General features: G+C 44.9%; 1 protein-coding gene and 1 pseudogene across 1 annotated transcript; one reads left to right on the top strand and one right to left on the bottom strand.

Annotated features, from left to right (window-relative positions):
* Positions 1–5,150: 5,150 nt before the first annotated feature.
* On the bottom strand, positions 5,151–6,098 carry LOC117027826 (olfactory receptor 2A12-like). The gene has a single exon (XM_033115985.1). It carries the CDS (start codon positions 6,096–6,098, stop codon positions 5,151–5,153), a length of 948 nt encoding a protein of 315 aa, XP_032971876.1.
* Positions 6,099–15,828: 9,730 nt separating this feature from the next.
* On the top strand, positions 15,829–16,842 carry LOC117027058 (olfactory receptor 2G3-like; annotated as a pseudogene).
* Positions 16,843–17,129: the final 287 nt, after the last annotated feature.

The following is a 17,129-nucleotide window of genomic DNA, read 5'->3' as shown; positions in this document are numbered from 1 at the left end:
ACAAAGAGTCAGAGAGAGATAACAGACCCAGAGAAAGAGAAAGGAATGGATGGATACTGAGTCGGAGAGGCAGAGACAGGGCCATACGCACACTCACATAGACATGGGGAAGGAGGCAGAGGCAGAGAGACAGGTGGCTGGTAAGTGGGAACTGTGGACCAGCCAGGGCTCCTCACGAGGCTGGACATGGGGGGCAGCCAGTAGCCTCACTTGCTCCCCGGAATGGTTGGGAGCACTGCTGTCCTGAGCTTATAACCCTGAAGGGAAGGGAGTTGTGGGCAGGGCTCCCTCAGACTCAGGGGGCCAATCCAGGGCCCCAGCCAGGACAGTTCCTGAAGCCACCTCTGGCCCAGGGAGGAAGCATCAGGCTCCTGCTGTGGCACCTCGCTCCCCAAGGACGTTCAGGCCATGCCCTTCTGGAGGCCCCGGCTGGCTGGGCTGGGGAGTGTACGGCCCAGCTGAGGATGGAGTGCCAACGCTGGAGGTGGGGTGGAGGGGGTGCCGAGGCTCGGACAGGACCCTGAGGACAAGCCGTTTCTCAGCTGCTCCTCCTTCTCCAGGAGGAAAAATAAATGAGGCATCCTGGGATGTCTAGGGTGATGAAGGCCAGGAAATTGTCCCTCGCCCTGCCAGGTGGCATCCCCAGGGCTGTTTCATCCGTCAGGCACTGTAGGCAAAGTATCCAGGGTCCTTGAGCTTTCATAGTCCACAGACATGTTGGAGACCTGAAAGAAAAGATTGTTGGCTCAAAATTAGGCATCCTGTAAAATAAAAATTAGTCATGTTTAAATGACTATTATTAATTTCAGGGTCTTTTTACCTAAAACTCTGAGATTTCCCAGATCTGCGTGTCCCTGGAAAATCATAAAGATTTACTCTTTCACATTATAAAATAGAAATAATTAGTTCTCTTTGGTCTGCTCTATATTTCTTAGTTCAACATTGTTGTAGGGCTATAGGAATTGTCAAATCAGAAGAAACTCTCAGCTTTCCCTAGGTCAAGTTTCTATAAATAAAATTTTATTAATGTAAATATTTCAGAAATTGTATGTTTTATAGAAAGGATCTCAGGATTTGTCAATGCCCTTAGTACCCATAATATTTTCTTACCCCCAGGGGAAATACTGATCAAACCCTTATGAAATAGTCATGCACTGTAGCCAACTAGAGTACCTTACTCCCCTCTATTCTGACATAATTGGCTGATGTAGTAAATTAACCAGATAGGTTCAATCTTTGTCATCTACAGGTAACGTCTGATGCTTGCCTGTGGGCTTGGCTATAAACTACAGGCCAGCATTTATGTTTTTAACAAAGAACAGCTCATAGAAAGAATTATATCAGGTTTTCCGAACATTCGCTGTTTCAAACAATAGATGCTTGTCTTGGGTAGATCTTCCAAGCTGGTATCACTCAGGCAAATTTCCAAATGTAATGAATGGACTGAATCAGGACTCCCAAGACACTTTTCAGTCTAGAATCAGGTGGACTTTATGATATTGATGGCCGACCCAAGAGTCAGCAAGAGTTAATTACATAGAGGAGAATGAACTAATGAGGTTGTTTGTTTGGATCATTATTGCTATTGTTTTTAATGTTCTATTTTTTGGATATATGAGAAAACTCTTTGTCTTTCCTCTCAAGCTATCTCTAGCACTCAGTTTAGTAGATCCTGTTTTTATAAACGGAAATGAAACATTTTCAACTGATGTTTTTATTAACCCACCAGAATTTAGAAACTTAAAATTAGTCTCCTTACTTTCCATAGCAGCATAAGTATTAGCATACATTCAATATGAATTTTTTTTTTTAACCAGGATATACTTGTTTAAATTGATAGTGTACCCAAGGTCATTGTTGAGAGTTATTATCTTTCAGTCAGGCGGGATGAACTACTACATAAGCAGCAAGGGTTGACTTTACTTGTGAAGTCAATCTCTGTGAGGTCCTCCCAGGAAAACTGACCTCGACCTTGCATCTGTCTTCCAAGATCTCAACCTCACAGATGGTCAGGAGAATCAACCCCTGGACAGCAGGAACCTTAGTAATTTAGGGGCCTTGTTGGAGAGGAATTTACTCAAATTTATAGGTACTAAGGGTAAAACATAAAGGAGAGAATTTCTTGGCCTTGGTTTTTCAGCCTCAGTAGAACAAATAATAGAGGATTTTAAAAGTACAATTTGATATTCCTTATGAAAACTGCTAGGCACAAGTTACTTCTGTACCCTTAGAAGTAGCTCAACATTGCATTTCTCTAGATTTGCAAAGCAAACTGGAGGTCCTTGTAGTGAACATTTAACATTTCTACTACACCTGTATAAACCATGAGGCCATACATAATGAGTCCAGTTCTGTGATCAGAAATAATCTTTGAAGATTACTTAAGATCAAAGTGTAGATATTGTCAGAAAAACATCATCTATGACTTGCAAAAAGGCAAGAGAGATTTTTTGGTGCCCTCTTGGTGCAGTGCTGGATCTTGTCTTAGCAGATCCTCTGAGGGTTATCTGACTTTATAGGGAGGATGCTCCTTTAATTGACTTTTTATGAACTAGGGTGTTGTTTTACAACTCAGCAGGTGTAGCTGTTAAGTTATAGAAAACTGACAGCATTGCAAGTTATTCCAGTCCATAGTAACGCAGATGTTTCCTATTCATAATGATGTTTCCTATTGAAACGTTCAGTAGAGAACATAAATATCTGTAAGTCAAATTTTTCCTTGAACCAATCCTAATGTTACTGGTTCCTTCATGAATTAATGAGCTCAGTGAAATTTTTGACATATGTTCATCTAAGAAAAACCATAAAGGAAAAAATTCATAAGTTCATTAAGAATTCATTAAAAGTTATTCAATTCTATTCTATTCATCAAAAGAAAATGAAAAGAATAAAAACAAATCAACATGGATACATGTCAAAAACTTGTTGAGCAATTAAGAAAAGTTACAGAAGAATACTTACTATATAATTCTATTTTTAAAATCATGAAAACAAATAATAAATTAATTACAAATTGTATTATATATTTCTTCAAAAATAATAAAAGCAATTTAAAAAATTTAAAACCCTGAAATATGGACACTAAAATGTTAACAGTAGTTATCTCCAGGTCTGAGGAAATGAATGATTTTCATTTTCTTATTTTGGTTTGCCTCTGTTTTATAAAATTTAAGAATAAACATAACTACTTTTGCAATAAAAACAACAAGTAAAAAACGAAAAGAAGATATATTCAATGCATGTAGTAGACTAATAATTAATATTCAAAATATACAGCAAACTACAAATCAAGAAAAGAAAAGGCGGTGATACCTTATATTATTGAACACCTTACTATTTGGTACTCACTATGATAAATGCTTTACATGCATTATCTCATTTAATCCTTCCAACAAATCTGTGAGGTATGTATTATTTTCTTCCCATTACCAAGTGAGGAAACTGGGACTCAGAGAAATGAAGTAACTTGCCCTTCATTGCTGTTAGTAAAGGGTAGAGCTGGGTTTGGAACACAGAAGTCTGACTCCAGAGTCTATCACACTCCTTCACAAAACTACCAACAGTCTTATGAAAAGATGTTAAATTCACTAGGAACTAGGGAATTACAAATGAAACAAAAAATGTTGCCACTTTGCATCTATAAGATAGATAAGAACCTTAGAATGTTTGAGATACATAGAAAATATCAAGTGTTGGTGAGAATGAAAGGTGTAGTTGGTATAACTATTTGAAAGACTAATTTAGGAGGATCTAGTAAATTTGAAATTTCTTTAATTCTGCATCTGCAAAGTCCAATTCTATACATATATCCTAGAAAAAATACTTATATGTGAAGAAATGACCAAAGACATTATTTGCAGAATTGTTTAAATAGTGAAAAATTGGAAATAAACAAATGTTCAATAATAGATAAATGAAATGTGGTATATTCAAATACTTGTCAATTGGAATAGGTGAGGCCTATGATTATAAAATGGGTGGTTTTCAGAAACATGTTGAATTAAAATTTTTTCAGAGTGATACTGACATCATGCTACCATTAAAAATTTAAACTCATACGAGAACAATTCTATATATTGTTCACTGATACAATTCTATGTAAGCAAAAGTTTAAAAACACACTGAAAAAAACAAAAAATAAAAACACAATGAATAGACTTGAATCAGACTGGTTGAGTCAGGGGAGTTGGGAATATTCAGAGAACACTTCAATTTTATCTGTAATTATTTCATCCTTTTTTAAAAAGACAGGCTAAGTATGGCAAAATATTAAGTGTTTATTTTGGGTGAGGAAAGTTGGAGTCTTCGTTACACTATTTTATACCTTGTCTGTGTGTGTGTATCTCTCTCTCTGTGTTTCTCTCTCTATATATATATGTATTTCAAACATTCTAATGTATATATATACATATATATCGATGCGTATAGATATATATAGAGAGAGAGAATGAGAGGGAGAGAATGCAAAAAGATATATAGATATACATACACACATATATTTTTTCTTTTATGAAATATATAGATTTATTTTCTCAAAATCAAAGTGAGATTTAAAATGTAAAACCAGGTAAGAGTCAGTTTCACAAGCCAAGTCCAGACCAGATCAAGCAATAGCTGTCTTGTTACACAGATATGTCTAAAATAATGTTAGCTTAGATGTTGATAGCACCTAGTGCACAAAGCAGTGCTAAACGTTATGTGTAAACGCATGTCAAACCGTAACGCATGACTATATTCCTGTATAAGCTGTCCACTCTTTATGGCATTTTCACCCCCAAATCCTTTACACACTGTAGAAAAGCATGTGCACATTTTAAGCATTTGGCCGTGATCATATTGCACTGACATAAACTTCTAGAGGTGAGGAAAGGACGCAGGAAAAGCAGTAAAGCAATGACCTTGAACCATAAGGACATAGTCTTTGTAGAAGAAATCCTTTGTTTTCAACGTTCAAATGAGCCATTGGGTGGTGGCAGCTGAAAATTTTCCAACCAATGGGGAGATCTTCAGTTTAGGGGTGGCCACACCCTCTCCCAGCAGCTCACAGCCCCAGGAAGGCTCAGGTTGATCAGAACTGATGTATTTTTATGATCCTGCCTGAGCCCCCTCAAACCTGTCCATGACTCTGGACAACCCTGAAACATCCGGGGTCATTGAGCTGACCCTCTGCCACTGAGTACTTTCAGAAAGGCCCCCTTTACATCCCTGTTCCGGAGGCTGTAGATGATGGGGTTGAGGAAGGCAGAGACGACGTTGTAGAACAGGGCCAGCTTCTTGTCCCGCTCTGGGTCATACCAGGAACCAGGCCTCATGTACATGGCCATGGCTGGCCCATAGAACATGGTGACTACAGTGACATGGGAAGCACATGTGGAGAAGGACTTGAGTCTCCCCTGGAATGAACGGTTTCTCAAGATGGAGGCAAAGATGCAGACATAAGAGGTGAGGATAAGGGAGAGTGGGACAAAAAGCAGTATGAAACCCAAGATGAAGTCTAACTGGTCATTGAGGGATGTATCTGCACAGGCCAACTTCAGGACAGCAGGGACCTCACAGAAAAAGTGGTTTATCTTGTGGGGACCACAATAAGGCAGGCGCATGGTGAAAACAGTGTAGATCAGGGCCCCAGCTATGCTAATAGACCAGCAGACAGTGACCATCTTGATGCAAATGGGACGGCTCACGAGTAGGGTATAGTGAAGGGGGAAGCAGATGGCCACATATCTGTCATAAGCCATAATAGCATAGAGAACACACTCAGCTATGCCCAGGACCAAGAAGGTGAACATCTGGGCTACACAAGCTCCCCAGGAGATGGTCCTCCTTGGATACACCATATTAACCAACATCTGGGGCATGGTGGTGGTGACATAGCTCATGTCCACCAAGGAGAGGATACTGAGAAAGAAGTACATGGGTGTGTGGAGGTGTGAATCCAGGTAGATCAGGGTGATGATGAGTCCATTGCCCAGAAGGGTGATGAAGTAGAGGAGGAGAAAAAAAGTGAATAGGGCCATCCTGACCTGTGACTCACTGGAGAAACCAAGGAGGATGAACTCAGACACAGAGCTGTGGTTCTCTTTGCCAAAACTCTGCATGGTGATCTGCTTATCAAAGACAGGACTTCCCGTTCTGTCCTGGGTCTTGGGGGAGGGAGGACAGAGTTGACAGAAGCTGAGTCACACACACACCTTTCACAATAGTTTGCACAGAATTGGTCAAACCTTTGTTGAGTTGCATGAAAAGGGAAAGGCAGCTCTGGCACTGGAAAATAAGCCAGAAGATCTGGATTCATACCTGTAATAAAATAGAGGATGTCTGACTGCCCACACACCCTTCTCTGGAAACCACCTTCACCCATAGAGGGCAAGGTGTTAGGTATCCGTGTTTGTAGCAAGGGACCCAGCCAACCCCTACCCACTACCAAATTCTACCAAGTTATACACTTGTTCCAGTCCAGAGGACAGTTCTCTGCTGAGAATTTAAAATGATGACACTGAAAGTCTGTGTCAGTGGGCGATGGGTGCGTGATGTACTGTCAGCCCAAAGCTGGAGTGGTGGTGACTCAAAGCCACAGGGGAACTGAAGCTATAGAGAGAGAAAGGGCAGGCCTTGCAGAAATGATTAATGAACAGACATGCTGGGAAGCAGAAAAGAGACCTCACAGCACCGAGCAGCTGAGAGAATGACTGCTTCCTGACGCTGCACCCAGTTTCCCTGATGCCTGTCTGAACTTTGTTGCTTGCGCTTGGGTATCTGTGGGATTTCTGTTGAATCCTTACAATTACCACCCGGGACCACATTTTAAATCCAGCTCTCCCTGAATTCAGCTCTTGTCATTTACCTAGCCGTGTGACCTTGGGCAAGTCCCTTCACCTCCATTGGCCTCTGTCTCCCCATCTGTTAGATAGAGATGAAACCTCTATGGCACAGGTTAATGGTAAGGAGAATATGAGATACCGTATGTATGTCAAGACATTTTACAAAATATTAAATACTTATTTAATATTAAATACTTATTAAATAAGACAAGAAAAAGGGGTTAGTATAACTGAAATGAGTCTGGAAATCAGAAGATTGGGGGGCTGGTCCTGACTCTGCCCTGATTTGTTGTGTGATCTTGGGTAACTCCATACCCCTCTGTGAACTGCAGAGCCCCATTTTTAAGTGAGGCTATTGGACTTGACCCCTCCAAAAGACCCTTCCGGCTCTGCTATTCTTTGATACGAGGAACACCAGGCCAGAGACCTGTGATTGCATCGGTGCCATGAGCACCAAGAGGAGCTGAGCAGTTAGCTGAACAAGCTTGTGTTGGCAGGAGGTTCCTTCTGGGAGCTGGAGACATGAGACCAGAGCATAGGAGAGTACATAGAGCATAGACTCAGGTGTCAACACACCTGAGTCCTGTAGCCTCTCTGTCTACTTCTAAGTCACTTACCCTCGCAGAGTCCCAGGTTCATTTGTAATACCTCCTCCACAGTGGAGATGGCATGAAATATACCTGGTCTATTGAAAGTGCTCAATAAATGGTAGCAATTTAGGTAATGGGAAGCTGAATGGAAGGAATAGAGAAGAGTGGGGCGAGGAGCTACAGTGACATTTTCAAGCTTCTGGGTTCCAGAGGACAAAACTGAAAATGCGACTGTGAGTTCTGATTGTTGCAGGATGATGGTGGAGGTCTGGGAGAGAAAAAAGTTGTATGGAAAAGGCTGTAAGGGCAAAAGAAGATGGTGTGATATTTTTGTGTTGAGCTTTAGGGAATATCAATAATTGGATGAAAGAGAAAAATTTCCCAGATCAGAAATGCTTGTGAAGAGAACTAACTAGGGAAGCTCAGCATCTTAGACATCAAGAGGAGAGACTCTCAAGAGATAAGGGTGGGTCTGCAGTGCCAACGGCAATCCCTGACGCCAGGATGATGAGGGCTGCTCCACCCCACCCTCCTTTCTACCAGTCCACACCCCAGACCTGGACTTTTTCAGTGCCCCCTTCCTGGCCGCCCTTCCCGCCCACCAGCAGATACTGTTTCATCTCTCACGACCTTTCTCATGCCTCCTTAGGCTAGAATTTAAGGCCTTTCCCATCTGCTTCTAAACAATTTTCAAGACTGTGTGATTCACCGATACCTCAGTGAGATTTCTGAGCCACGATGTTAACAGCACAACCACCAAAAGGATCCTAGTCTGGGCAGCTGGGTGCCCTCCTGTCTGAGCCACAGATCTTCCCAGCTACCTGGCTTTCTCAGTATGTGCCGTATATGCCATGCAGATCCCCACCACCCTTCCCTCAAGCTATTTATCTGCTGGAATGCCTTCAGTAATCCTTTCTGCTTCTGCACGTCCCACCTACCGTCAAGGCTCAGCTTGGGGTTTCCTCCTCCTTATCTGAGCAGCCTAGCTAGCCGTGTAGATTTGGGGTACTGTCTTCCCCGCCAGGCTGTACGCAGAGACTATGTCTCGTTTAGATCTCTCCACAGGATCTAGTAGGGATGAGCAGACTGCTTTTGGAGCCCTGTTACAGAGCTCGTTGTCTCTGCTTTAGACCAGATTCTGCTCTGCCTTCTACCATGCTAACAAGCGGTAGAACCAGCCCTAAATCCTCGGTCTCTGGCTGCATAGCCTCCCAGACTCTTAACCACTGTGATCTACTGCTTCTCTCAAAGGCACTCATGAAGAAACAATTACCTCAAGCCATCGCACTAGGAAACGCCAAATTCATATCCATGCCCCTTTCTCCACCTGCCAATGCCTCTCTGTTCCTTCCCAGCCTCTGGAATTCTGGCGAAGAAGAAGGGCGCAGAAGCCTCATCAGGGGCCCACCAGGAAGCCCAGGACACATTCTGGGTGTGGGGGTGGGAGGGTAATCCTGAGAGGTCCGTGTGCAAGCCTAGAAATGGCCATGAAAATGCACGGGAGGTCCCACTCCTGCTCAGCGAGGGCAGGTGCTGCCTTCTCTCCTCCCCCAGTGAGTGGGCAGAGAAGACTAGCATGGGTCTCCTTTGTCCATTCTTGGGGATGCCCAGGGAAGGAAACTCCCCGAGCCCCTCCCGCAGTCTCCCCCACAAATGACCAGAACCCCGTTCTGCTTCAGTCAGTCTCTTTCCCACCTGCGGCAGCATCAGCTTGATTTCTCCTGGTCTCGTGCAGTGCAGCAGAAAGCAGGCCACCCCTCTCCTTAGCGTGGTGGCCCAATAGGGGACATCTGCGCCTCTCTGAAGCGTGTTGGATGCAGAGCAGCCCTGGAGGGAGGGGCTTCCAGATGGCAGATACAGGGGTCCTCCTCGCATCAGAAGGGAGTTGGAGAGTGGATTTCCAATCCCTGAAAAGCCCTGAGGATTTCCTGTCAATGCTGGTAAATCCAGCACAGAGCCTCAGGCAGCCAGGAATTTAAAGCCCCCACAGCATTTCAGGCTTGGTCCCTGGAGCTAGTGAGCCGGGCATCCTTATGAAGTTTCTATTCAGGGACTAAAATTTCTCCCCACTGAGACTTAGAGGAGGGAGGAGTCCTATGACTGAGTTTCTACATCCCTGCTTGACATAGTGATAACACTAACAAGATGTGCTTTGTTTCCTTCCAAAGCACTTTTGTGTGTCTTTTATATTCTCAAGCATCTTATCCAAGACCACACATCTAATAGAGATAAAACTAAGGCTTTGCTATAGATGATATAAATGCTCCTGATACTGATTAATGTCCTCATAGCTACCATTTATTGAAACCTATTATCCAAAGCCACACGCCTCATTGTGGCATAAATGCTACCAAACCAATTACTATAGCAATGACTACCTACAATTAAACACTTACTCTTATCTGATGCTGCACCAGGCACTACACATAATGTAATTAATCCTTATAACAAGTTCAGCAAGCTATTTGATAGATCAGGAGGTACAGACAGTTTCAGAATACTCAGTGGTTCACACCACATAGCAGATACATTGTATAGTCTGAATTTGGAACTTAGATCTGGAAACTTCCAAATCATTCTACTGCAGTATCCCTATGACCAAGGTGCAGTACTGGTTTACAGGGTATGTAGAGTCAGGCCGTGGAGTGTCTATAAGGCTGGGTGCAGGAGCCACCTGGTCAAAGGCCAGGACAGAAGTACAGAGACTGGCTCAGCCTCATTAACACTGCAGGACAGAGCTCACTGGGAAGGAGCCTGCCTCATGGGTGGGAGGCACTGATCAACTATGAGAGCTGGTCCAGTCCAGCAAGGTAGAATTCGACTTCTGAAGAGTGTGGTGATGACAATCAAGTTCAGGGCAAGGTGAAGTCCAGTTTGGACACTAAGGGACTTAAGGCCACAGGAGAATACTTTTTCCTTGGTAGAGGTCAGTGAGGAGGAATCCAGAGGTGGGAGGGTGGAGGGGCCGCTATAGGACAGAGGGGTGATTTGGAGAGCACATCATTGATGTCAGAAGGCACCAGTACTTCCTTTTAGCTCAGTACTAGAAAGGCTTTTATGAAGGGCAGAGTCAAGTCTTCTAAGTTGCTTTGAGAGGTAGTGAGCCTCCTGTCCCTGAAAGTATGTAAACAGGAGTTGGGGCATCCTTTGCCAGGGAGCCTGTAGAGAAGATGTGTGCTCAGCTTCTGGTAGGGACTGGATTCTCCAAGATCACCTCCAGCCTCAAGGTTTGAATCTCTGAAGTTGTCCAGAGCAGATCTGTGGGGTGTCACTGAGGGCTGAGGGAGGCACGGGCAACCCAGAGAGTATCAGAGCAAGACCCAGAGCCTGCTTGCTCTGGACTCTGGCCCACTCCTATCTTCAGCTCAGCACTGGCCACCACAGACTCAGACACAGGATCCGAGGAGGACTGGGATTGCCCTTCTTGGCTGGGAGGGGAACCAGGGTTCGGGGTGCCATGGGCTGGGGCAGGGTCTTACTCTGACGGTAGCATCTGCCTGTGGTGCTTAGGGGGGCTGCACGTTTCAGACATCCATGTAAAGTGTGCTCCGGCCAGAGTGGGTGAGTGAACGTGGCAGCTGCCCTAGCCCACACACCAGGGGCCCCTGGGAACCAACACCTGCCCCCTGGGGCCAGGTCCCAGGCTCCTCTCTGACCCGCAGATTCTGTCTTCAGTTTCCATCCCTTTCCAGTCTAGTGATGCTCTTCATTTCTCTGTGGTCCTCTGTATCTCCTCGTCTTTCTATCTGTGTACATTGATCCTTTCTGGTGTGCCTGTATCTCTATTCTGCCCAGTCTGGATCTCTGGTCTGTGCCCTAGTCCATCCTTGCTGCCCGTAGATGGGGAACTGCCACCTCAGACCCCTTTTCCACCTGCTCTATCTTCAGCCTCCCAGGATCTCCAGATCCCGCCAGGCTCCCATGGTTCCCCCATCTATCCCCTGGCCCAGCAGACCCTGGGCCTTCAGAGGAGGGTACAGCCTGGTTAACCCTTGTGTCCCAGAGCCAGCACTCTCTCCTCTTCCCACACAGCACTGAGGATTCCAGGGCTGCTGGACGTGACAGGAGGGATACTTGGGGGAGGGGCGGCCCTGACACCACTGCCTGGCTCCAACCTCCCGTCAGGATGCATGTTCCCTTCATGCAGCTCACTGGAAAGAAGAAGACCATGGTTTGGAGGGCAGAGGGGGACATGTAGCCTCAGGGAGGGCCAGCATGTGACTGTGTTGCTGCTGGAGGGACCACCAGCAGCCTGGCGTTCTCGCCTCCCTGCATCTGCTTGGCCTGGTCAGCTGCCTGCCCAGCTTCACTCACCCCACTTTCTGACCATGATGTCTGCTCCTCCTGCCCACTTTCATTTTAGGCAGGTCAATCCAACCACATTCTTGTGTAGAGGCAGTGTCACCTGCTGGTTGTGAGCACAGGCTCTGGAGTTGGCTACAGCTGTGTCCCTAGGCAAGTTGTGTCATCCCTTTCCTTACCTGTAAAATGGGTACAGAAATAATGCCCACCTCACGGGCAGCTCTGTGCAGGGCTCATGTTCAGCCTGTAGGCATTCTGGCACGTCTTTTCCTGTCTTCTGTGACAGGTGTCTGTTCTGATTGGAGTGTGCCCATATTTATTGTTCAATTTTTTAACTATCACCCCAGTTACGGGGATAAAATAAAATCATGCATGTAAAGTACATGTCATAGTGCTTGGCACATGGTTAGCTGTTATAACAATAATGATAATATATTAAAATGTTAAAATAATTATATTTGTTATATAATTGTAGTGATTTGTATTATTAGTTATTAAATTATTATATTATTTACAATAACATTTTATATGATTATTCTTTATTGGCTGGGACAGGAGTTGACAGAAATGCTAGAGAAATTCATAACACTTGGTACCAACTCTCCCAATCTTCTTCCCTCAACCGACTTCTCCTGGGGACTCATGACCTTTGGACACAGGTGATTTTCTCCACACCTCTGAGGAACAGGAAGGAAAAGTATAGAAAGAGATCATGTCGATTCTCTTTTTTCTGGCTTCTCAGGACCTTCCAGTCTGTAGATCATTCAGTAAGTGTTTATTGGGTCTCACTCTGAGTCAAGCTCTGTTTTAAGTAATGAGGTTACAGTAGGAAACAATAAAGTTATGCACGGTGAAGCCAAGCTGCTCAGTGAGGAATTTCCAAATCAGCCTGGGCTTGCCTTGAGCTGAGACAGAGTCCAAGGAGCTGACCAAGGTAGTCTAGAGGTCTGGGCCCTAGTCTCAACTCTGTGACGAACTCCCACGGTGACCTGGGGTCCGTCTCCTTCCTCTGTCTCGTCTCTTCGCTTGGTGTCTTGGGCCACTGTAATCCTTTCTGTTTCAGTCCTTGCAGCAGCCGAAGTTCTCTCTAAAGCGTCCGACCTGCTTTGGAGGCTAGTGACTAAAACTGAATCTGGCTTTCAGAAGTGATGCCAGGGTATTGACCAAACTCTCTTAGACTTTTCCTTGTAGACGAGGGAGCCACTGAAGGATTGACGGAGTGGCCAAGTCAGATTTTTGTTTTAGAAAGAGTGCTCTGAAGGCCAGTGCAGAGAAGGGGCTGGACAAAGATCCAGCTGGAGGACTGAGATGAAACCCAGGTGAGAGAAGATGCCAGTGTTTGAACTGGACGGTAGCAATGGAATTGGAGAGGGACAGACGAGTGTGAGGGGTACTTTGGAGGTGGTAGCAATGGAACCTGGGGACAGATAAGATGTAGGGGGATGAGAAAGCAGTTGAGGGAATTGTCCCAAGTTTCTGACTGGTGTGATAACATTGATCTTAGAGATACCAATGGTTACTGTGTGTGCGCATGTGCACGTCTATATCCATATAATCAAATTAAGTCCAACACAAGATTCTTTGCTTTCATGATTTGCCTTTCCCTTCCGAGCATCAAAGCCAGAAAACATTTCAGTTAACTGAGGACTCAGATTAGTTGAGTTCTGGTTAGCTGTGGTTTTACTGCATGTGGGAAACCTTAGTGCTGCGGAAGGATGAGTGAGATTCAGTTTCTCCCATATAGTCCCTCTCCGAGCCTCAGTTTCCCCAGGATGAATAATGATCCTTACCCTATACTTCTCACAGTCATCATGAGGCTCAAAGAAAGAACGAATGTCAAGGTATATTGTAAGGTACAGCCCAAAAGCTGAACTCCAGATGTTTGGCCCGAATGGAGGCAGAGAGGCCAGGCTCATGGTACATAGTGGTGCCACCCTTTGTTCTCCCTCACATGGGGCTTCTGGTTCCCAGCCCTGAGAGCTAGGCAGTTTTTCCCCGGGAAAAAGTGTTTTACCCTCAGGAGTGTCAAGGGAAGAATGATGGGGACCCAGGGCTTCAAGAAGCCTGAGTCTGTGACCCAAGGTCCTGATTGCAGAACAGCATCCATGGGCACATGTCACACTGGTTTATAGACAGCTTGTTCCAGCTGCCCTCAGCCTCTCCATGTGGTTCGACCAGGTTAAACACTCTTTAATATCAGACTCTTAAAGAGCAAGCCCATTCATTGGCTGTGTGTGAAAAAATGAAAAGTTAGAAATGGCAGCACATTTTCTGGCTCTCGGCCCCAAGGTAGAATATTCTTACATCTTTGGGATTTTCTTCTCAGAAGGAACGTGGCTTGCAAGGTAGGTATTTTTCTTCCTGTTTTGCAGGTGAGGAAACTGAGGCTTAGGAAGTGAGCTAACAGCTTGCTAAGGTCACAAGTAAAACCAGGGCCAGGATTCCAGCAGAACCCACTGTCTCTAAACCCTATGCCCTTACCATGCTGCCATGTGGTTTCTCTCTCTTCAAGATCACCTGGCCCAAATACCATTATACTTTATGCAGAAACTGAGGCCAACCTGGAGAGATAATGCAACCTGCAAAGGCTTTTTGATGAAAGATAGGGATTTAATAAAAATAGTTATCTGCCAGCTACCTGACAGCTACTGGATAATGTCTGAGATGGTCCAAGAAAAGAACGTAGCATATAGGAGATTCAAAATGTGTTCAGTCTTTTGGCCAAAGTCAAGAAACCATCTTATGTGTTGAGTGTTGGCACAAGTTCTTGTGAAGACTCATTCATGGTGCTCCAAAGGAGAACAAGCAGATTGGAGAACAAGTAAGTTGAGTCAAATAAATTGGTGCCAGGAAAAGAATAATACTGACAGCATCAATACTGCTTCTATTCCCTAAGTACCGATGAGGCACATGGCATCTCTTCGGTAAGACTGTCCTCTCCCTGTTCCCCAGGAAGAAATGAAGGCTCAGGGCAGTTAAGTTGAGAAAGAACCAAGAATCAGTAAGAAGCTAAAAGAGTGAGTGAAATGCTGGCTTTGTGGGGAGAAGCAACAGAGGGTGAACATCTGGGAGAGTGAAAATTGACTTTGGGCATCAACTCTGATGGGATACTTCTCAAGATGCTTGCTTGTGTAGCTTGGACCTGAGTCTCAGTCCTGTGCGTGGAGAACCATTCAGAAATGCAGTTAGCATTTATTATGCATCTACCACACGTTAGGCCTTCTGTGTGATACTGTTCATGCCAAAATATCACTCAGTACTTGCAGCAAATGTAACAAAAAGACAATTTTTCTCATTTAGTACTGCAAGTAGTCTTAAAGGGGTAGGGAGTGAGGTAAAGGGCTTGCTCAAGGTCACTCACTCAATAAATTATAGATCCAGGACTTGAATTCAGTGCTCCTTCTAACATCCCATGGCCTGAGGTGGGGTGGCTAGGTAGTCAGAGAGCTGTCCTGGACTGGGGCAGACTGAGGGTAAAATTAAAGTGAAAAAATTAATCAATGTCTTCAACAAGGCCAAGTAAGTTCTCTCACTGTAATTTGCTAAATTGCAGAGTCTGTACACCAATATCTATCTCTAAACATATGGATGCCTTACTAAGAAGGGGAAGTACCCTGTTTCCCTGAAAATAATACCTAGCCGACGATCAGCTCCAATGTGTCTTTTGGAGCAAAAATTAATATAAGACCGGGTCTTATCTAACATAATATAACATAAGATCGGGCATTATATTAAGTTTTGCTCCAAAAGACGCATTAGAGCTGACTGTCCGGCTAGGTCTTACTTTCGCGCAAACACGGTAGAGATCAGCTAGCCCAGTGCTTTCATTTCACAGCTGCGGAAACTCAGACTGAGATGGGTAACTACTGGTGGGTCAGAGACAGAGGCTGGATCAGAGGTGGAAGGCTTTTCCTCTTCATCTATTTCCTGAAAGTGGTGGCAGTGGACAAGAGCAGGTAAAATGGACTGGCATGTTCAGGGGGATCGTGGTGTTTCATCCTTACTGGACACTGACCAGGACTCCAACACCATCAGTAACCCTCACCCTGGTGCACAGCTTCGCTAGTCCTTGGTCTGAATTGGTGCCTTTCTTTTTTATTCAGAGGTAGAACACAATGCGAGAGCCTAACCAGTCCTCTGTGACTGAATTCATCCTGGGCTGCTCCTTCAGTCCCAGGACCACGCCTCTGCTCTTCTCAGACTTCCTGATGACATGACCTACCTATTGATTATTCTGGGAAACAGCCTAATCACAATCCTAATCTGCCTGGACTCGCACCTCCACACACCCCTGTTCTTCTTTATTGGTGTCTTTTCCATGTTAGATCTGGGATACACCACTATAACTGTGCCCCAGATGTTGGCATATCTGGCAGAAGGAGACTATCTCTTTTGACAGCTGTGTGGCCCAAATGTACATTTTGTTGTTGCTAGGCATCACTGAGTCCTGCCTCTTTGCCATCATATCTATAGACAGGTACGTGGCCATCGGCCACCCACTCAGGTATAAGGTCATCATGAGCCCATGGCTATGTGAGAAAATGGCCATTTTCTGTGGACTCTGGGGTGTCGTCTCTGCTCTTGTCTACACTGTCTTTGTCGTATGTCTGCCCTACTGTGGCCCCAACAAGATCAATCACTTCTTCTGTGAAGTCCCAGCAGTCTTAAAGCTGGCTTGTTGGGACGTCTCAATCAGTGACTGAGTAGACTTCATCGTTGGCTTTAGTGTCATCCTGCTTCCACTTCCATTTTCCTTCATCTTTGTCATTTTCATCAACATCTTCATTGCCATCTTGAGGATCCACTCAGCCCAGGGCAGCTGAAGACGGCCTTCTCCACCTGTGCCTCCCCCATCACTGTAGTCACCATGTTCTGTGTGCCAGCCATGGACATGTACTTGAAGCCTGGCTCTGAGGCCTCACCAGAAGAGGACAAGAAGTTGGCCCTTTTCTACAACTTCATCTCTGCTTTCTTCAACCCCATCATCTACAGCCTCCAGACAAGGACTTTGCGTAAAGAGGGCTTTCCTCAAGATGATAGGCCAGGGCAGTTCCTTGGAAGGATCGCTGGAGGACAGAGAAGCAAGACTCATGATGTGTAGTCAGTGCCCGAAACATGTATTCATGTGATCCAGCAGCACCAGTACACACTCTCCCTCAACCCCAATCTCAACTCTACACAAGTCATGATTTTGCTGACAGACCAACTCCATGAAATGGCTCCTAGGCACATCAGTCTTTTAGTTCCGTTTTGTTCTAGAGTCTCAGTGGTTTACAAAAGGAGGGGTACGTGAGCCATTAAAATCTTTTATTGAGACAAAGGGAATGAGCTTTGGGGTATGCCCTGTGGCTAAATCTTGAAAGAGGTTCATTACCCTCTGGAGCCTGCACAGGTGGTATTAGGTTACCTAGAGGGA

The sequence above is a fragment of the Rhinolophus ferrumequinum genome, chromosome 9 (assembly GCF_004115265.2).
Source record: "Rhinolophus ferrumequinum isolate MPI-CBG mRhiFer1 chromosome 9, mRhiFer1_v1.p, whole genome shotgun sequence".
Classification (NCBI taxonomy): Eukaryota; Metazoa; Chordata; class Mammalia; order Chiroptera; family Rhinolophidae; genus Rhinolophus; species Rhinolophus ferrumequinum.
This window is presented reverse-complemented; position numbering and strand designations above follow the sequence as displayed.